Genomic DNA, 22,235 nt, shown 5'->3' on the forward strand with positions numbered 1-22,235 from the left:
CCTGATAATGAAGACACATAGAGTAGGCCATGACCTTGAACACAGTTTATAACTAGTTTGTTTCTAAATCTTCACACTCTTGCTTGGTTCAGGAAAGTTACAGCTACATATCAGTAGGGTTAAATAAGGTGAAACAAAAATATTCATTCACACACCTCAATGTCAACCATATTTAATTTTTTGTAATATACTGGGATAGTTATAATTAGAGCTATTTTTTTAACTCCATAATTTGTTGTATTACTTACTGTCTAGGAGCAACTGTGACATTTTGATTACTTCTGGGATTAATGAAGTGTTCTGATTCTGATAGGTTATCCTAGCATTACTTCACTTCATGTTTTGTATGTATTCCAATTGCTGTGCATTATTATCAATCTTCTGTTTGCCTAATAGACTTGATTTGTTGTGCTTGTGTAGTTTTCAATTATTAGATCAGTCTAAATATGCAGAAGTACAAAACTGTTGATATGAAAGTTGATATAACAGGAAACTGAGCTGTGAGGCTGCACACAGTTGCACATAGTCAATGTGATGAAAACATATTTACTATTTTTAAATGCAAGTGATGAAAAGTTTAGAAACCAATTCTGTATTGATATCCAGGTTGCAGAAACAATTTAACTGTAATAATATAATAAAGCATGACCTGATGTTAACCTGGTAAAATGACATAAAGTATTTCTAAATGTTTAGGGCGTTATTATTTTTTTATTTTGTTAGTCTTTTAACCTTTTTCTATTAAAAAAAAACCCCTGAATATACTGTTTGAAAATAGTTACTTTTTTCGTTTGGTGTGCTATTTTTTTTTTTTTTACTTTCATTGAAAGTATACACAACACACTCCTTTAACAGAGAAATGACAGAAGGTGATGTGTATTATTTCACTGTTCTAGGAAGGCCACTATGGTAGCCATCAGATGCCACGTACTCTCACCATAAGTAATAGTTTTGTTATGTTCCCATCTTCACCATTCTTTCCATCAGCAGCCATCAGCAACATTTTAGCATCCAGAGGTCCCCCGGACTGATTGGCAACACAACCTCAGACTACCACTGTCCACTGTTCAATATCCATTGTGTATTTTTGACATATATGATAAACAAATATAACCTTTCTAACCAAAAACAACCTTTCTAACGTCCATAGAAGTCAACACAAGAAGCAGTAATACTGAAACTACAACAACAAATGCCACAGCATCTTCAGCATCCATGTATTTACATATTAATGATCATTTCTGTCCTGTAACTTGATTCATTATTAACTTACAAGATTTGTCTTTACTGTCACTGTTGCCAGTCTTGTGTCTGAGACTATAAACTGGCTGGTATCCTAGAGAAACATTGAGACAAGAAAGGCTTACAGAAGAGGAAGTGTGTGTGCTTTGGGGATATTCCATCCATGCTGGTTGAGTTGTCAAGAAAGATGGGTTTGAAGATACCATACATCAGGGGACTCCTACCTCCTGATTGACCCTTTAAGTTTGACCTTACCACTTAGGGCTTCACAAAAGGCCCTCCAAACCTGGGAGATGAATTGTGGGCCTTTTGTTGAATGGAATGCTGTAGAGCCTGAACACATGATTAGCTGGGATCTTAGCAGTGTCAGAAGAAGTGGGGAGTTTAAATACTGGAAAGGAAAAGAAGATAACCTGCTCATTTTTAGTGGGAGACCTGCTACAAAATCCAATGCTTAAGTAATATGATTTGAAATTGATAATGTTTATAAATGTCCTGTAGGAACTTGGGGCCACTTCTTGCATAGATTGAGCATGCTGAAACATGTTCTTGTTTTGTGTTCTTATCCAGATATGGGCACCAAAAAAACTCTTTAGTAGAAAAATTGTTTGATGTACCCCAAGTTGAAGCGGTTGCACTGGTGGCAGTGTGGACCAGTACCAGGATGCTCAGTTGTTGTTGTTGTTGTTTTGTTTTTCATTTTTCGAGCTGGTTTTCAACTTCTCATGAGAATGACAGAGGTTGACGGGAGGAAGGCAGGATGGCTTCAGGTTCAACTGGGTAAGTATCTCTGAAAAACTGATAAGAGAAAGCACCAGGCTTGACATTCTGGGAACCAGGAGGGTAGGTAATGGTGAAATTAAAGTGACCAAAAAATTAACTGCTAGTGCTAGACATTAAGCATTCAGCAGAAAGGACTTAGATTGCAAATCAAAACATTACATTTGGAGCTGATGAGTAGAGTGTCAGGATATCATGTATATAAACTAAAGAAACCAACAAGGAAATGTCAAAAAATCTTTAATCTGGTAAAAGTGTACAAAATGTATCATTTAGGGAACTGTCTTTCTTGAGAAATTCCAACACTACCTGTGACAACTAAACAATTTTCTAACCTGTCCTGTCTGGTGACCTTTGCAATCAGAATTATGATCTGAATGCAATTTTGTGCCAAACACATTTTGCCTTTCCAAGATCAGATCTCTAAGTTCTCTATAGGCTCCTTTTGTTCACTTCTTTGGTTTTTTGTTTATTTATTTATTTCTATTAGTGTTATTTCAGTTATTACAGTATATGTGTACTATGACAATGTCTAAGCTGACAGACAGGAAAACAAATGTATAGGATGAGCATGACTGAGTGAAAACTAGAGTGCTATTTAAATAGGGGTGGACAGATGTGACATGAGCACCCAAAAGCTGGACAGCAGTACTGATTTTGTTTCTGAGGAAATTCATGAAGTGATTACTGGTTAAGATTAAAGGAACACTTGGCAAACAGAGATCTGGCTGTTTGTCAGCCTGGTACAGTGCTGAAGAGAAACCTCGGGTTGTTCTTATTTTCTCCAATCAGTAATGAAGAGTTAGATGTTCTAATTGAGCTTTTTTATACAGCAAAAAACAATTTTATTCTTTTTTTCCAGGCTAAAGAAAGGCTAAATTAGTGAGGCCCCATTTCCTCTCCAGGTTATGGGTTACCTGTTATAGCGTGTGCTTTTGAGAGTTATATCAGGGATTCAAGTACTTTTGATTTAAGGCTCTTTTTATCAGAGGAGCCACAGTATCCCGAGCCTTACCCAGTAAGGATGTACACTTAACAAGATAATCATCCTCTGTGGGAGTAGCATTTAGAATTTACCAAAAAGCTGATTTATAATTTGTGTAAATTATAAAACATAACTCTGATTTTACTTGGCCTTTAAAAACACAATTTGAAAACTGGTGAATAGTTTAAAGACACTTTCCACCCGTGTCTATTGTCTCTTGAGTCAACAAGGAAGTAAAAATGCCTCCTCTCTTGCGTAACGCAGTTTGCTCTAATTTGACACTGTGCCACTCTTGCCTACAGTCAACTCAACAGTCAGAGTCATGGACTGGTTTGCAATGTACTTCTCGCTTCTGACAGCTTTGCTGCCTCTTCACAGCGGTGAGTAACATATTTAGTTTTTCATTTAAATGAGGCATCATTCATGTTTTTTTTATTCTTGTCACCTGTCAGTGGTTTTAATGTTGTGTCTTATTTGCATTATTACCACAGCAACATTTCCTAAATGAGCCATTTTTTTCACAACATGTATAATCACTTAAGAAAAAATGTGTATTTTCAGTGTTCTGTAAAGTATGCTGTTGTAGCCATGTCAATAGACAGTTAATGTTTCATAACATTTTTGCTGTTTCCCTATCTTCACTTACCAGTCTTCACAACAGCGGACAACAGCACAATTTTAGTCACTGCAGTCAACACAACGAGTGACAATACAACATCTACACCGCCGGACGGAAACTCTACTACTATAACTCCATTCACTTCAACTGCTTCCCTCACAATCACAAACAGCACTGATGCAACTACATCAACAAGTCTCACCACTTCAGCACCTACAGGTACAGATTGTTTATTGTTGTTGTGCCAAACCTTCTTCTTCATTTGCATTTGCTTTTTAAATTGTGTTCCTGTCACCCCTGAATTACTACATTTCCAGTTATAGTCCAAATATAAATCATTAAATTAATATTGTTGTAAATTGCAAGGTAACATTGGGCCAAAATGTTTCAGCACCCAGACTTTTTCTTGGCTTTTTTTGTCCCCGCTAAGCGTCTGCCTGTTGACAGTGTTTATTAAACTTTTTCTGCATGCCCCATATGAACCATGTCATGATCACACGTTCTGATCCCCTGCTGATGTGACTCTTACACCTCCAGGGCCCTGGGGGAACTCCTAAGAAGTTTCTCCAATGGGTTTAAATCTGTTTTAGCTTACTGACAGTGCTCACCACCTACAACAGTCATAGACAGTCTGCATAATATAAAGTGTTCTGGTTATATAGGCTATGATGATAACGTATTATTATGACAAAATAAATTGTGTGTTGAAAATATTAATTTCCCAGTTGGCCTCTGTAAACATACCACAGAAGACTTATTACTACACACACGGCAGCAGCTGAACACTCCAGCAACAACAATAACCCAGGACCCATTGCAGATTTTTAAGCCGGCGAGACGTGATCGCGGATGCCGCTCAGGTGAGTCCGACTTCCCTGCAGCGGCATCGGAGAGAGTGGTACCGCTGAGCATGAGCCAGGGGTTTGGTTTGTTTGGGTTGGCAGCAGGTGCTCGGACAACTTTATGCTTGCGAGTTTATCATTGTTACTTGTGTTGTTTCCTTTTTTTTACTTGGTCAATCACCATTTCATGCTCTGAGAAATGAATTTGCTTTTAAGAAAAGAGTTTACAATCTGTTTCTTGGTCAAAAAAGTTTATTCCAATTATTAAGTAATTGTTTTTATAGTGTGTCAGGGCAACAGAAAAAGTAGACCACCAATAATTTTCAAGACCAACCACATTACTGGTTGCACCAAATATTTTGGAAAATGCCTCCAGCTACAGTAATGTGCACGCCTACATTCTGCAAACCTCACACAGTAAAGTACAGCCACCTCTTATTTACTCAGGTTGAAAAAACTGAGATTAACTCCATTAACTATGGGTTCAAATTTGATCATTGAGGTCCAGTCAAGAATTACATTTAATTCGGGGTTTTTTTGTTTGTTTGTTTGGGTTTTTTTAGGATTGGGCTAACGTCTGGAATAAGTCTGATTATTCTGCTAAAATTTTGGAATTACTATTTTATTCATCCTTTTAATCACTGATGATTTTCTAGCTAGATTGTCCGCCAAAGAAAATCTCATCTGTAGGATAACCCATAACCAGTTTACAAAAAGATTTTGAATTAGGTGTCACAAATTAGAATTAAACAAAACAAGACAGGAAATAGTTGTATACAGTCTCACACATAGCAAAAGAGTTTGCTATGTGTTTCCTGATCCAAGTGAATAATCGTTCAAACCATCAAAATATCAACTGAGAAAACCAATGTTTTAGTCTTACATACAGAGCAAAAATGGTGATGCTTTTAGACTCTGTCCTGTCAAGCTTATAAACATAGTTAACATATATATTAAAATCACATGTTAATTTACAGCTAAAATAAATTTATCCATTTAATTATGAACTTCTGTGCTTGTGATCAGAATCAGAATCATGTTTATTGGCCAAGTATATGTGCAGACACATACAAGGAATTTGGTTCCAGTAGATGGTGGCTCTCAAGCACAGCAATGTAAATTACACACACACACACACACACACACACACACACACACACACACGTGCCTATATATACATTACACATGCATACACATACATACACAAAGCTGTGTAAACCAACTATAAATAACTAATCTAAACTTATATACATAAAATACAGAAATGAAATGAGGTGGAATGAATACCACAGAATGTACATAAGGTGCAGTTGCAGTCTGGCAGTGGGAGCAGTGTGACAGGTCAACTGTTTAGAAGGGAGATGGCGAGGGGAAAGAAACTGTTCCTATGTCGGGTGGTCCTGGTCTGCAGGCTTCTGTACCGTCTGCCAGAGGGCAGCAGATCAAAAAGTCTGTGTCCAGGGTGTGAGGGGTCTGTGATGATTTTCCCTGCACGTTTCCTGGTTCTTGAGAGGTACAGATCCTGGATGGAGGGCATGGGGGCGCCGATGATCCTTTCTGCTGCCCGTACAGTCCGCTGCAGTCTGCTCCTGTCCTGTTTAGTGGCTGCTCCATACCAGACTGTGATGGAGGAGCACAGGACAGACTCAATGACCACAGTTTAGAACTGGATCAGCAGCTCCTGTGGAAGACTGTACTTCCCCAGTTGTCTCAGGAAGTACATCCTCTGCTGGGTCTTTTTGAGGATGGAGTTGATGTTGGTCTCCCACTTCAGGTGCTGGAAGATGGTTGTACCCAGGAACTTGAAGATCTTCACAGTTGACACAGGACTGTCTGATATGGTGAGGGGGAGCAGAGTTGAGGGATGTCTCCTGAAGTCCACTGTCATCTCTACAGTTTTAAGAGTGTTCAGCTCCAGATTGTGCTGACTGCACCAGAGTACCAGCCGCTCAACTTCCTGCCAGTATGCAGACTCATCACCATCCTGAATGAGGCCAATGACAGTGGTGTCATCTGCAAACTTTAGGAGTTTAACAGCCGAGTTCTTGGAGGTGCAGTCATTAGTGTAGAGGGAGAACAGTAGTGGTGAGAGGACACATCTTTGAGGGGCACCAATACTGAGGGACCAAGTTTCAGAGGTGATCTCCCCCAGCCTCACTTGTTGCTTTCTATCTGTCAGGAAGCTGGTGATCCACTGACAGGTAGCTGGTGACACGCTGAGCTGGGAGAGTTTGGAGGAGAGAAGTTTAGGCACAATGGTGTTAAAAGCCGAACTAAAGTCCACAAACAGGACCCTGGCATAAGTTCCCGGGCGGTCGAGGTGTTGCAGGATGTAATGCAGCCCCATGTTCACTGCATCATCTACCGACCTGTTTGCCCGGTAGGCAAACTGCAGAGGGTCCAGCTGGTGGTCTGTAATGTCTTTCAGATGGGCTAACACCAGTCGTTCGAAGGATTTCATGACCACAGACGTCAAGGCGACAGGTCTGTAGTCATTCAGTCCTGTGATGGTGGGTTTCTTGGGAACAGGGATGATGGTGGAGCGTTTGAAGCAGGAGGGAACTTCACACAGCTCCAGGGATCTGTTGAAGATGCGAGTAAAGATGGGAGCCAGCTGTTCAGCACAGGTTTTGAGGCAGGAGGGTGAGACACCGTCTAGTCCGGGGGCTTTCCTGGGCTTCTGTTTCTGGAATAGTCGGCTCACATCCTCAGTGTGCATTCTGAGTTTCAGAGAGGAGGAAAGGGGGGTGAGAGGTGTGGTGGAGGTCGTTGAGTCTGGATTGGAGAGGGTGGTGGTGGTCGTTGGGTCTGGATTGGGGAGGGTGGGGGTATCATATTAAAAAAGCTAAATGCTAAATGCTTAATTTCATTTTTTTAAACTTACACTTGAATAATATTGTGAAGGGCATGTCAGTATGAGAGCATATGATAGAGACTGTGCAAATTCAAATAGTACACAGCCCTGAGAGAAACATGAAGGAAAAGAAAAAGATGAGAAGCATAGACAATGGATGACATCACAGCAAATAATTTTCAAGAATACCCCACATAACTGGCTGCTCCACATTTTGAAAATGCCTCCAGCTGCAGTAATAGTACACCTAAGTCTACATTCCAGAACCTCCACACAGTAAAGTACAGCCTCATCGTAGTACTTGTGAAATTCTGGTTGATAAAACTGAAATCCCATAACCTCTAGCTTCAAATTTGATTGCTGAGGTCCAGTCAAGAAGTTGTTTTCGTTTTTCAGGATTAGGCTAGTGTGAGAAATAAGTTTGAATATTATTAGAAAATTATGGAATTACTGTTTGTGTTCATTATTTTAATCACTGGTAATTTTCCTTTGACACTAGCTAAATCCTCTGTTAAAATATTTTCCTCTTCATGATAAATCACACCCAATTTACAAATAGGAGCAAGAAGAAGAAACAGTTTTCTAACATGCCTATAGTCTTAACTGTGTTACACAACAGGCAGTTAATCAACAAGGAAGTCAAATGTATTATGTAACTCAATGTGATTCACTTAGAAATGACATTACCCTCCAACTGACCAAACAGTAAGAGTCATGGATTGGTTTGCATTAGTTTGGTGTTTCTCACTCCTGACAGGTTTTCTGCCTCCTTACAGTGGTGAGTAACATATGATTGTTTTGTTTTTGTTTTGTTCTTTTTTTTTTTTCATTTTAGAAGCACTTTCTTTCTTCTTTCTTTTTTATTGCGACAGCCCGGTTTCACAAGCTAAAAACCATATACCCATAAATATAAATGCACATAAGTAGCTGAGTCACATCTTATTCTTTACAGAAAAGCATAAATCAGACTAAGCTATGTGCCAAAAAAGTGAACACTGTTTATAAATGTATTGTGTATTTCTTATGTATTTAGTTCGATGTTTATCTGTATTTAAATAAAATCTATAAATTTATTTTAGACAAAGAAGAGGGTGCCGGTCGTTAAACAAGCAATCTGTCTTCCTGTTGTGGAGCTTCTGTCAGTCGAATGATTGACTTTGTCCCAGGATTTAAAGTCTTACTTATTTTTGCCTTCATTTTTACAGGTTGTATTTTTTTTTAGCATTTATCTCTTTCTCTGGTGAATAAGCAGCGGCATAAGAGCTGAGATGACATATTACTTTCAAAGTGGTCTGTTAAGGAGTTTACATGAAACAACAAAGCAAATTTAGCAGGAAACTGAGCTGTGATTTTAAACATGGTTGCTCAGAAAGAATAAGTTTTTACATTCTGGGAACTAATTTGATATTACAGTGTACTTTATCTCTATCATAGTATTCACTTTTTTGAGTGAAAAAAAATGATTTTGTGTTTGTTTGTTTTGATTTGTCTTTTGCTTTGGTTTGTCTTGGATGGAAATGTTTGCAAACCGGATTTTGAAACAACGTTATAGCAAGCAAGTGTAACAGATGAAATTTAACCTGACATTAATCTGGATTACTCTGGAGTATTTTTTTTTTATTATACTGTTCGAAATAGGAGTATGCCACAGTGCAGCAACACAATTATTTGAGAGAGTAAAACACTTTCAAAGGTTGTGCTGAACAGTTCCTTCAGTAAATGGTATATTTCTTAGAATGAGAGGTAGAAGATCCACTGCCATTTTTTGATGACTGTAAAAGCATTGTATTGGCTCTTATCATTAACATACACTATCAAACCAGTCTGGCAGGTTCATATGCATATGAACACACCGATCACATGTATTGAAATCATTTACCTGTGATATCAACACAGTTATTGGAGTGTCCTACAGTGTTTTGTATGGCACTGGTAACGCTCATACTTGAATGCAGTGCCATGTATTGATGTGCCATTCTGGAAGACTTGGACTACCTTTGTATCCTCTATAGTTTATTGCCTCTGGCACCTCTTGTTAATTTCATTAACACCAAAGCAGCTGAGACTGATTAAAGATCCTTTCTGCTGACCAGATCAATATCCAGAAGTTTAATTAACTTGATGCTACACTCAAATATATAATTTTTTGAGTTGTGCATAACAATAAACATTAAGTTGTGACTGCAGCTGGTGTAACTGGTATAATTTTAAAATGACACCATTACAGGGCTCTGGGGGAACTCCTTAGTATTTTCTCCAGTGTGTCATGTACGTTTTCTTGCAGGGGGAAGCCACTGCTATCACATATAAAGCTGGCAATAAGGGTTTTATGTGCTCTGCATTGGTGTTTGGGTGTGTGGTACATCAGGCCTGAATATAAATGCCAGAAATTATTCTTGTCACCTGTCAGTGGTTTTAATGTTGTGTCTTATTTGCATTATTACCACAGCAACATTTCCTAAATGAGCCATTTTTTTCACAACATGTATAATCACTTAAGAAAAAATGTGTATTTTCAGTGTTCTGTAAAGTATGCTGTTGTAGCCATGTCAATAGACAGTTAATGTTTCATAACATTTTTGCTGTTTCCCTATCTTCACTTACCAGTCTTCACAACAGCAGACAACAGCACAATTTTAGTCACTGCAGTCAACACAACGAGCGACAATACAACATCTACACCGCCGGACGGAAACTCTACTACTATAACTCCATTCACTTCAACTGCTTCCCTCACAATCACAAACAGCACTGATGCAACTACATCAACAAGTCTCACCACTTCAGCACCTACAGGTACAGATTGTTTATTGTTGTTGTGCCAAACCTTCTTCTTCATTTGCATTTGCTTTTTAAATTGTGTTCCTGTCACCCCTGTATTACTACATTTCCAGTTATAGTCCAAATATAAATCATTAAATTAATATTGTTGTAAATTGCAAGGTAACATTGGGCCAAAATGTTTCAGCACCCAGACTTTTTCTTGGCTTTTTTTGTCCCCGCTAAGCGTCTGCCTGTTGACAGTGTTTATTAAACTTTTTCTGCATGCCCCATATGAGAAGCTAAAAAACTTATTTTAGCAGTCATTAACAATAAAATAGTTCCTAAAATGAATCATCCATCTTCTGTTATGGCAAATGCAGATGGACCCAGGGAGCAGAATGCACGGAGGCAGAGTTGCGGTGAAGACAGTTTATTTACAGTGATGGGGAGGTTTTACAAGGACAAAGTATGTACAATAGCGTATGAATGGGGACGCGGAGCCAGGACGTGCAGGTGACGGAAACACACACAGGTAGTGCATTCGATCTATAAAAAGGAGAGGGACGTGAGAATTAGGAGGGTCTTGCCCGATAACCGAGAAAAGCTTAAAGTAGACTTTACAGAGAGTTGAAGAGCCTACTTGGTACTGTTTATTGCCAAAACCACCAGACGGAAACAAACCAGACGAGGCAAAACCCTGGGGAGGAAACAAAACTCCTTACAGTCACCAGAAATAATCCAACGGCTCCAGCAGGCAGGGGTAGAATTACAGACTCTCCAAAAACGTCAATACTCTGACACTAGTCTTCTGTCAGGTAGCTCCTAAAGAACACTTCTGAAGGATGCAGCTGATGAGTAACAGGTGTGCCAGGTTCAGTGACTCACTGCCCCGCCTACCTATACAAAAAGGAACCAAAAACACATACAGACAAAAACACCACATAACCAGAACCCAAATCCTAGCATCTTCTACTGTTTTCCTGAAAAAGTCATATTTATTCAAGTTAGCTGCCCCTCACATGTCTTCCCTGCTTGTCCACATGTCTCCTGTTCTGGCTCTTCTCTCCACCAATTTGGCTCTCCCCACAGTCTGAGTACCACTGGATTACTATCTTTAAAAGCTTCACATTTCCTGTCATAATGAGCCAAAGCTTGTTTGTTGTCAGTTTTTAAAGTAATCTGGAGCAAAGGTTCCCAGTCTTTAGAAATGTTTCATTAGACAGTGGCTTTCACTCATTTTCCTGAGGGATCCTTAAAGAAATTGAAAGAAGGCTTGCCTTCAACACTTCATGCTTTACCAAAGAATGAAGGTGAAAGAATGAATATTAACTTACAAAGCTCATACAAACTTCTTTTGCCTCGTAGATATGATTGTTAAAAATATGTTAACAGTAACATTTTCTAGCTAGTCAGAAATACTTTCTAAATAATACCGTGCATGAGCTCACAGGAGTCCACCTCGCCCATACTGCCAGACAGTGCATATTTTATATCGGTCTTTATGTGTAACAGTTGCTACAGGTTGTTCGGGTCCACCAGCTCTATGTTGCCCAGGGCACGACAACTCCTGCAACAGAGGGTGTTTCTGTGACGAGATCTGCGTGACATTGAATGACTGCTGTCCTGACTATAAATCAACCTGTAAACAATGTAAGTGAAGACAAATACAGAGACTAGAAATATATACACAGTTTTAAACATTTACATTTTGATTACAGATGTTTCCACTGCACTACCAAAAAGCTACAGCTTCAATAAATATCATAACAGCTTCTTTGTCTATGATCTCTTTCACAACAGCAGACAGTACAACACTTGCACCACTTAATGTGACCATAACCTCAGGATCCAGTCTTTCTTCAACATTTTCTCCCACCTCTAGTAATTCAGCTATAGGTTTGTCACCATTTGAGAGCTATATCAAAAATTCACATTTAGACAAAGATTCCTTCATTGTATGTGTCACTTCTGAAAAAAGTGGCTAAACACCAAATGTTTCAACTACTTTAGTTTGCAGGTTTAATTACATTCTAAATGTGCATTTCTTTCTTTCTGCCCAAATAGCGATTGCTCACCTAAAAGTGTCCTTACTATCTAATTTTGAAACCAAAGAACAAGCGATATTAGAAATTTCATCTTTTGTAAGTACAAACATTCTTAAAATGTACACTAAATGTTACAGTGAAAAAAAGCACAACATGCATTATTCATACTTTTGTCAGTAATCAGTGTCATCTCTCTCATAGCTTCAGAGACTTGTGCAGCAGAGTTGTACTGGCTGTGCCGTGACGGTAAAACCCGTGTGAGGCGTTGGACAATGAAAGGATGAATTAGAATGAAGCAACACGGTGATGACAGACTCCAACACTCACAATAAAATCTAATTAAAATCTAATTAAACTGGTAAAGTTAACTGACTGTTTCAGAATGAATAAAGTGACAGACACTTTTTCTCAACTAGCAGTATATGCATGTTTCTAAGTTCTTATAATCAGGGCAACAAAATCTTATATTTAAGGATGTATTACACAGTTATGAATGTTTACCATATATAGAAATAAAGTTTTTTTTAGGTGGAGGTACAGGATTTTTTTTTAAATAAAGTTTAATAATGGAATTTTTTTTTTTTTTTTAAAGAAAAAAATTCTGACAATCATTTGACAGAAGAATAACTCACCATACAAATCCAGTCTGCTCTGGTCAAGGAACGAGACACACTGCCAAACATGTTTGCATTACTCTATTTTTTTCTGTGTTATATTAAGTTGTGGAAGTTAAGCGGCTGCAATAAAATTATAACGCATAATTTAAAATGTAATATTAGCAGTGCAGTTAGAATTTTCCAGATGATATGTGATGTAATTACATTAAAGTAACTAATATGTAATAGATCTGGTGTAATTTCTTCATTTTTTAATTCCTCGCCTCAACACGTTCTCACTCCCAAAGCGTGACATTTTACGCTAGGTGACAAATCGTCAACATATTACGTTTTCGGCTACCCAACAATGCCCCTGCATCCCACCTCCAACGGGCGCACCTTGATCTTCCAGTCTCTGTCCTCTGCCTCAGCTGCCAAGTTGGCATACCACAGCTTCTTATGCTCAAATGCTTCCTCAATTGCTTCCTCCCATGGTACCGTCAGCTCAATGACGTATGCATGTTTTTGGGAGTTAGACCAAAATATTCACTGGCATGTCTGTGGCATGTTTTGCTTTTGTCATATTGATACAGGAGGGATGTAGGACCAATCAGATCCATTCTTGGCATTGCATTTATGAATGCAATTGTAAAAATCCACATCCATTGCTTTTCATTTTATTAGTGCCACCCCTCTGCACAATCTGGGCACTGGGTTATGCTTATAGCAGGAGAAAATATTGCCAGTAACTAATCTTTGCCAGCAGATGGAAGCATATTCCCAGGTCTATGAAGTTAGCAGCACAGATGTTAGCGCAATACTCTATTGTAGTTATACTTTCGTGTGGTTTTTATTGGCACATTTCTTTCTTCAGAGCACTTAATATTTTCTTAAAGTCTCTTTTAAAGAGTTAAGTGAGCCAAATACATCCAGTGTTGTTTATCCAATTTAAAAAGTTACAATAGAAGTGACTTTATAGTTTTTCTCAGTCGACTTGTCTCAATTCTCATAGCATAAAAGTCATTTTTACCACTCTTAATGCGTTTTTGAAAAACAGTAAGGACATTTTTCATTACACAAAGTAACCTATGCAGAATACACTACAATAATGAAAACTTTTTTTCTCATTTTTCAGACCATGAATTGTCAGTCAGTAACTTTAACTCTGTGATGAATAAATTAAAAAACCTTTAACCGCCCATGTTTAGTGTTGTTGTTTTTTTTTTTTTTCTAAAAACCTTAATGACTTCGGAAAAAGGTTTTTTCCAGGTCTAATGTAGAGTTGAAAAATTGATGAAAAAATAATAGCGGTGTCAGGGTTGGTTGAAGAAGGAGCGAAATGCAGGTCTTTCTGAATGAAATGTGTTTATTTACAATGAAAAGAAACTATGAAACATTGCGTGGGTTCCCAATCCCCGTGCCGTGATTCTGCTCCTTGATATGTGGTGAAGTTTTGTCCTCCTCGGTGCCTATGTACAACAGTGCACTGCTCCTTCCACACGTTTCCGCAATCCACCTGGAAACAAGAGATGCCACGGTGAGTACAGTCACATCCACCGGCCAACAAAAACACTTTAACTATTCCAACAGCTCAGCAAGAGGTGAGTGATTATCCTCAGGTGTGTCTGGCTCAAAGGCAGGAGACTCTACAGGCCTCGTGTGGCAGCAAAATTCAAATGCGTACACAAATTATCAGTCCTGTGAAACCTCAATGCATGGAAGTGTATTTTAAAATAACTATATAGAATTCTGCCACTGTCATTGTGATTTGAATTGTCAGCTTAACTATTATGTTATGGATCTTCAAATAGGGAGCCCCAAAACAGGAACTGGAACTGGTTTTCTATTTAAAAAATCATTGTCTCTGTGAGTGTTACCCAGTGGGAAACGCAAAGCTTGGCTGGAGCCAAAAAGGAGACTCACCCAGCTCTAATTGTTTCTCAGCCCTCCAGATGTCAATCCTGCTGCCTCTGAAGGTGTGCTTGCCAAACTGTCCCTCTGCACTTGGTAACTTATATGGTACCTGTTAAGTCTTTTGGCTGTGGTGTAATAACAATGAGAAGTTTATATCTTTGCTGATTCATAAGGGGGTTAAAAAGGAAAAGTTCTCAATTTATACTTTTCAATCTTTCAGCAAATTTTATTATGTTTAGCAGGAGCAAAGCAAATTAAAATCAAATTATAGTAATCACATAATCAATACACTTGAATTATACTCATCTGATTAACAGCTAATGCTATTTTGAGACAATAGATGGTAAAGAGAGAACGGACATATCAAAGCTAATCTTCTGTTCTGCTTGCCTGGCAGGAGATGAAAAGAAGAACAAGTCATTTCTTCTGCACAAAACTTTTATACCTGGTCCTAATGTCCCACTTCTTTCACAGCATTACATCTTCTGAGATAACATCTGGCTTTACCCATAGTGACATCGAATCACGAGATGCCCAGCCACATATCATTGCTCTGCATGTGACCTTACTTCAACAAGATTTAAAACAAAATTCAAAATCATTGCATTTTCTTCTTTTCTATATCGTACTTTAACATGATTTATCAATAACTTTATCGCATATGAATATTCTGTCAGGTGTGCGAAGGCTGTACCCAGATGCAGGACTTTCTACGTAGAACACAGTGCGTTTATTTACTGTGAAGCAAAAACAATATGCAGATAAATCCCCGTGCATGCTCCTGGTGAGTGTGCTTTCCCTATTCCGGTTCAGTGTGTTCTCCCAGTGTCCATGGTCTGTGTTTCCGCTCCCTTGGTGTCTATATGCAACCTGCTCGCTTCGTCCATTCGTTTCTGCAACTCTCCTGGAAATCCTAGTAATATCCACCCTGCCTCAAGTGCAGTCAGGACACCAAGATACTGATGTGCACACACACACACACACACACACACACAATGTGGGAAAAAGGGAAACGAGGGACATCAACACAATGCATAAACATGGCATTTTACCCACCGAGGACTGCAGACTATGACATATTCAGTCAAACACTGATTTTCATCAACTCAGTTATATAGGAACACTGTTTCTCACATTTTCTCTACATAACCCAGTAAATCACAAAAAACTCATTATATATTATTTTATTAAATCATACATATCAAAGTCAAAATTTGCTTAGTCAAACCAAACTCTAAATGCCCCCGACAATTATTCGGGCTGCACCATGTTTGCATTTCCCATTGATGCAAATAATCCCAGCAGAGAGAAGTACACACACACACACACACACACACACACACACACACACACACACACACGTGTACGCACACCAAATCAAAGTAAAAGGTAAAAGGTCAAGATACAGGTATTAATTCTTGATTAAATCTATTTTTGATTATATTCTGATTTGATATATTTTTAATAATACTTTGATTACAATTGATTCATTCACTTCATGTCAAACAATTATTAGAGACTGGTTCATGACCATCTGGTATCAGTTGTGATGGGAAAAATTTATATTCCCCGGCCAGTGGTTCCTGGAGGTTGATGATATTCACATGGGAAGAATATTTGTGAAGTCACACAGCCCTACAGACTGTTGAGTGACCCCATGGCAACCACCTGTCACTAGGGAAACTTTTTTAAAATTAGGCTTAAAATTTTCCTTTTTGACAAAGCTTTTAATTTAATCTAATGTGCTGATTTTATTGTTTTAAAATTAATTCTAATTAATCTATTTATTTTTTTTATTGTTATTCAATGTATCATTTTTGGCATGTCACGTGTACAACACTTTGTTTTCAGCTGGGAGTTGTCTGAAAGTGTCTGAAAGCTATATAAATAGCTTGTTTGCTTGCCTGTTGTTAGGGCTGAATCAGACGACCCTGAACCATCATTTATCCTGCAAGAGGTTTAGGCTGCTGGGAGGCTTCCAATGATGCACTGTGTTTAATCCATCGTTTTACTCCATGTGTGTTTATTCATCACTATTATATTAATCCTTAGCAATTATTAAACAATGGCTCTTTTTCTTATAGTCTTTTCTCTTGTCTTCCCCTTTCAAACCCATTCAGTCACAGTAGGTGGCTGTCCCTCCCTGAGCCTGCTCTGCTGGGGGATTCTTCCAGCGACTTTTTCCTTCCCACTATCACCAAGTACTTGTTAATTCAGAGTGGTGTAGTTGTTGAGATTTTGAATTGACAAACAATGATGGGGCCTTCAGTTGATGAGTGGTTTATTACAATTGACAGATTGATGATTTAGCTGTTTATTAGTTTGCCAATAAAAAATATCTTCCTGTGGATAACAGTTTAGACTTAAGATCAAAATATCTTCAGTGGGAGTGCGTGTCAGTACAACAGGAAACCATAAGGGAGGCGGCTAAATCCTATTTTATAATCAAATTGTTGTTTATTTCCATAGATAGGGTCTATTGGTAATTCAAATATCAGAATTCCCTCAGAGACTGACTTTCAAAAAGACAAGGACAAAAAGAAATAGCATGTGCGACAAACATAGACAACACTTGAATTGGGTAAACGATTAAAGAATGGTTTGTATAGTACGCACCTATTCTGTGGCCTTAACACTGTTAAGCCCAACCACCTGTGATTAGTATGAACTTCTAGTTGATAAAACTAGAATCCCACTAGCTCTAGCTTCAAATTTGATCATTGAGGTCCAGCCAAGAAATACATCTAAGTCATTCTTTTTCAGGATTAGACTGTGAAATAAGTGTGATTATTCTGAGAATACTATGGTATTACTCTGTTTATTCATTATTTCAATCACTGTTTTTTTTTTTCTATTGACACTAACTAAATCCTCCGCAAGATAAATCATAGCCAGTTTACAAAAAGGCTTCATAATTAAATTGGTTGTCGCAAATTATAATTAGACAGGAAAAGGAAATAGTTTTCTACATGCCTACAATCTGAACATGCAACACAGTAGGCGTCGGTGAATCAATAAGGAAGTCAACTGTTTTACATAAGTCAATGTGATTCACTTGGAAATGACATTACCTTCATCTCCAGTTAACCAAACAGTCAGAGTCATGGATTGGTTTTGGTCATTAGTTTGGTGTTTCTTACTCCTGACAGGTTTCCTGCCTCCTTACAGCAGTGAGTAACACATAATTCTTTATATAGAATATATAGAAGCACTATCTGTACAAAAAAGGGGGGAACGATTGCTATAAATGCAGGATTGTATTTCTTATGTTTTCAATTTTGATGTTTATCTGTGAGTCTCTATACTGAAATGAACTTCATAAATTTAATGTAGAAAAAGAAGAAGGTGGCGTTCGCTGAACAAGAGCTTAGTGTTCATGATTTATGTTGCGAAGCTTCTCTTAGTCTGAGTTTGTCACAGGACTTAAAAATAAACAAAAAATGAGCTAAAGATTTTTTCCTTATTTTTTTTTTTTTGTTGGTTTATAGATTTTTAATCATTATTTTTTTATTTATTTTATTTTATTTCAAGTAGTTCAGAACAATAGTTCCCCAGGCTTTCTAAAGGTCTTCTCATTGGACAGTGGCTCCTTTTATACTCCTTTTCCTGAGAATACTTAAAGACATGACAGGAAAGCTTGCCTATACCATTTCATGCTGTGCTAAAGAATAAAGGTGGTCATACCAAATATTAACTTTCAAGCTCATTCAAATCAAAATACAAAATAAATGTTTTTTTTACCTTGTAGAAGTATTAATGGTAACCTTTGTCCAGGTAGTTAGAAATACTCTCTAAATAATAATGTGCATGAGCTCACATGAGTCCACCAGTACATATTTTACATATCTGTCTCGGTGTGTTCAAGGTGCTACTGGTTGTGCGGGCCCACCAGTTCTATGTTGCCCTGGTCGGCACAGCTCCTGTGGAAGAGAGGGGTGTTTCTGTGACGAGGCCTGTGTGGAATCTGGTGACTGCTGTCCTGACTATAGTTCAACCTGTGGACAATGTAAGTGAAGACAAACACAGAGACTAGAAATACACACATTTACATTTTGACTACAAATGTTCCCGCTGCACTACCAAGCAGAGACTGCTCAAAAAGCTACAGCATTACATCTGCAATAAATATCATAACGGCTTCTTTGTCTCAGCATCGACCGTTTCACCAACACTTTCTTCCGTCTCTACTAAGCCAACTACAGGTTTGTCACCATTTAAGAGCTATTTCAAAAATTCACATTTACACATTCACATTGTTTGTGTACTACCAAGCAGAGACTGCTCAAAAAGCTACAGCATTACATCTGCAATAAATATCATAACGGCTTCTTTGTCTCAGCATCCACCGTTTCACCAACACTTCTTCTGTCTCTACTAAGCCAACTACAGGTTTGTCACCATTTAAGAGCTATTTCAAAAAATTCACATTTACATATTCACATTGTTTGTGTTACTCCTGAAAAAAGTGTCTAATCACCAAATGTTTAAACTACTCTAGTTTGCACGTTAAATTATATTCTAAACATGCAATTCTTTCTTTCTTTCTGCCCAAATAGCAATTGTTCGCCTAAAGGTTAATTTTCAATGTCGTTTTGAAGACCAAGAACAAGCAATTTTAGAAATTTCATCTTTCGTAAGTACAAACAGTATTAAAATGTACAGTAAACCTTACAGTGAAAAGAAAAACAACAACATGCATTAATGATACTTTTTTCAATAATCAGTCTCATCTCTCTCATAGCTTCAGGGACTTTTCCAGGAGAGCTGTAAGGGCTGCACAGTGAAGGTCAAACCCGTGTGAGGCTTTGGGCAATGAAAGCGTGACTTTGGATAAAATGACACCGTGATGACAGACTCCAACACTTCTGAGAGCAGAATCATCTGTTAAATATAAATAAGCTGTTAAAGTTAACTATTTCAGAATTAATAAAGCACTCTGTTTGTATTCATGTAGCAGCATCTACATCCTTCTGAGCTCTTATTCTAGTTTTTATTTTAAACTCAATCAAAGAAAACATTTATAGCACATTTGCTTTGTTTGATCACTCTTTTCTGTGTTTTTATAATAAAAGTCACAAGTTTACTCTTTACTAACTATTGTCAAGATCCAACGCTGAGTTGACAGGTTCTTTTTCACATTAAAAACATAGAGGAATGTTTTACACAGATGTGAATGTTTACTATATATTTAGATTATAAGGGTTTTTAACAGATTTCACTTCCCATTTTATGGGAAAAATCTAGAAAAAAATGAAGAAATTCTCACAATTATCTGGCAGAAAAACAATTCACCGTACAAATCCAGTCTTACTAAGATATGATACTCTGAAACATGTCTGTGCTGCTGAGGCTTGGCTTTAGTGCTGTTAGAATTTTCCACATGACGTGTGATATAATTACATTAAACCCACATGTAATATATCATTCATTTGAACTTAATTTGAAAATCAACCACATTAATGACTTAGTCTCTATTTCTGCCATGATTAATGTAATATTGCATAATTATAAACACATTCATTGTAGCAAATAAACAAATAGAAATCCTTTTTTGTTCATATGTGTTTTCATATTTCATAATGTATATTCCACTGTGTTAAATAGATTGGTTTAATTGATTTGGGCTAGTTTTCTTTTTCTGTGTGTGTTGTGCTAAATAACTAAGAATTTCTTGTTTCCATTTGTAGATGGTATTAGCTCACATTTAATTATCCTGATTTCTTGCAGATTCTTCATGTGTGTTCAATAAAAGCAAATAAATCATTACTTTTTTATGCATGCAAAGCAGTGTTTCCCAAATGGTGATGGGAAGGCACACCAGTGTGTCTGAAGACAAATTCAGACGTGATTTGGGATTTTGTCAATCAAACCCTATTATTATAATCCCTGGAAAACAAGTCATATTAATACAAATATATAGCTCTAATTGGCAGGGATGAGAATGACATTTGTGATGTGGTAAAATTTATCACTGTCTTGGGAGAAAAAATAAACATTAATGCTAGAGCAGGCAAGACTGGGGATCTTAATGGCCCGTCTTCTGAGAGAAAAAACAAGCATCTTTATCTAAAAATGCGTCACAGCACCAGCTTTGATTTCAAGGTTCCCATGAGAAAACACCCTGGTGTATTTTGCTGTACCTCCTATGGAGCTAATCTAAAAGGGGATCATCATTTAGAATCAATGTAAAAGATTTTGTTAGGCACCTGAATATTTTAGCATATGAGTGGGAGCCCTTCATGCTATTTGTTCAGAGGTAATGCTCTTATAGCTGAGCAGTCATGAGTGTTTGGAGCAACAGGCCACTCAAATCAAGAAAGACAAAGACGTTTGTCAGACTGGACAAAACTGCAGAAAAACGGACAAAAGTTCACAAATATGAAGTGAACAGCAGAAGCAGAAGCACGGCTTCTTTTGTTGGAGCTTCTGTTCCCTAAGTATCACCTTTATTCCAACCTGTCCTAGCTTCATGTAATCCCAAAGGAATTTAAATTTTTTAAGATAAGGGTTTTTTTAGGAATCTTTCCTCTCCTTTGAACTGTCTACACAGTGCTATTGTCCCCCTTTGTTTAGAAAAGAAAAACAGATCAAAATCATCCATTATTCCTCCAGTCATCAAATTACTCAACATGAGCATCATATAGGTTGCTGAATGGGTGACAATCAACCCCGAGATGCAAGGAGAGCAAAATTTTCTGTATATTATTTTGGTTTTTGCTTATTTTTGTTGTTTTGTGATTGTGGTGTGTGGTGTGTACGAATGTCAGGTGGAAGCCAATTTCCCCTTCGACATATTTGTCATCTTTTGCCATTTTGATACTCAAGCAATGTGAACCAGTCAGCCTAATTAATGGTATGGCCCTGATTAATGCAAATGTGAACATCTACAAACTTTTTTTCTGCTCGTTTTATTGGTGCCGGCCCTCAATCACAATTACTTGGCCGTGGGTGACGCTTGTAGCAGGAGAAAATATGGCCAGTAAACGGTTTAGTGGCGAATAATCTTTGCCAGCAGGTGGCAGCATATTCCCAGGTCTTTGACGTTAATGGCACAGACGTTAGTGCAATCCAGCACTGTAGTTAAAAGTTTGTGTGGATTTTATTGGCACGTTTCTTCAGATGACATAACAGGTAATATTTTCTTAAAGTCTATTTTAAAGACCTCGGTTGAGTCGTTTATCCAATTTCCAAAGATACAAAAGAATTGACATTATCAGTAGTAAAAAAAAACCCAACAACAACAAACAAAATATATATGTTTTGCATGCATGTTTTTCCACATCTCCAGTGAAACAGTGAAGGCTCTGCACCAAGAACATCTGATATATTAATCAACTGAGACAATAAACGTCATATCATATCTATTTCTGATTGCAGGTAAAACAGCTAAAGTCACGGGTAATAAAATGACGTAAACCCACGCATCTGTTTAGCGTGAACTGTCTGGTGAGAGAAAATATTCGCAGTCATGCTCCAAACGTGAAGTCGGTGCTGTACACTAGTACAGGTGGTGACCCCAAACTCTTCATGCCAGGAGGATGAGACAAAAATGTAATTATGAGTGAAGAAGAGGAAACAGCTCCACATGGCCTCGG

The 22,235-nt window shown here is 37.8% G+C and overlaps 1 protein-coding gene and 1 long non-coding RNA gene across 3 annotated transcripts; both read left to right on the top strand.

Moving 5' to 3' along the window:
• Positions 1-3,042: 3,042 nt before the first annotated feature.
• LOC146497814 (uncharacterized) lies at positions 3,043-12,715 on the top strand. Of its 2 annotated transcripts, none has more exons than XM_085141370.1 (7): positions 3,043-3,387; positions 3,657-3,845; positions 9,930-10,118; positions 11,598-11,735; positions 11,889-11,981; positions 12,150-12,226; positions 12,332-12,715. In XM_085141370.1, the coding sequence occupies exons 1-7, from the start codon at positions 3,330-3,332 to the stop codon at positions 12,389-12,391; spliced, it is 804 nt and encodes a 267-aa protein (XP_084997496.1). In that variant the 5' UTR covers positions 3,043-3,329; the 3' UTR covers positions 12,392-12,715. The 2 variants fall into 2 exon arrangements, with proteins under 2 accessions (XP_084997496.1, XP_084997495.1); XM_085141369.1 differs by having other exon boundaries at positions 3,053-3,387; positions 11,886-11,981.
• Positions 12,716-16,938: 4,223 nt separating this feature from the next.
• On the top strand, positions 16,939-21,028 carry LOC146497815 (uncharacterized). Its single transcript, XR_014870863.1, has 5 exons — positions 16,939-17,810; positions 18,506-18,646; positions 18,792-18,842; positions 19,197-19,273; positions 19,382-21,028. It is a non-coding gene; the product is annotated as an uncharacterized LOC146497815 (long non-coding RNA).
• Positions 21,029-22,235: the final 1,207 nt, after the last annotated feature.

The sequence above is a fragment of the Neolamprologus multifasciatus genome, chromosome 18 (assembly GCF_963576455.1).
Source record: "Neolamprologus multifasciatus chromosome 18, fNeoMul1.2, whole genome shotgun sequence".
Taxonomy (NCBI): domain Eukaryota; kingdom Metazoa; phylum Chordata; class Actinopteri; order Cichliformes; family Cichlidae; genus Neolamprologus; species Neolamprologus multifasciatus.

Coding starts and splice junctions, on each gene's coding strand:
- LOC146497814 (XM_085141369.1), top strand. CDS start 3,330: ATGGACTGGTTTGCAATGTACTTCTCGCTTCTGACAGCTTTGCTGCCT. Junction 11,736..11,885: donor TAAATCAACCTGTAAACAAT/GTAAGTGAAGAC, acceptor CTTTCACAACAG/CAGACAGTACAACACTTGCA. Junction 11,982..12,149: donor CTCTAGTAATTCAGCTATAG/GTTTGTCACCAT, acceptor CTGCCCAAATAG/CGATTGCTCACCTAAAAGTG.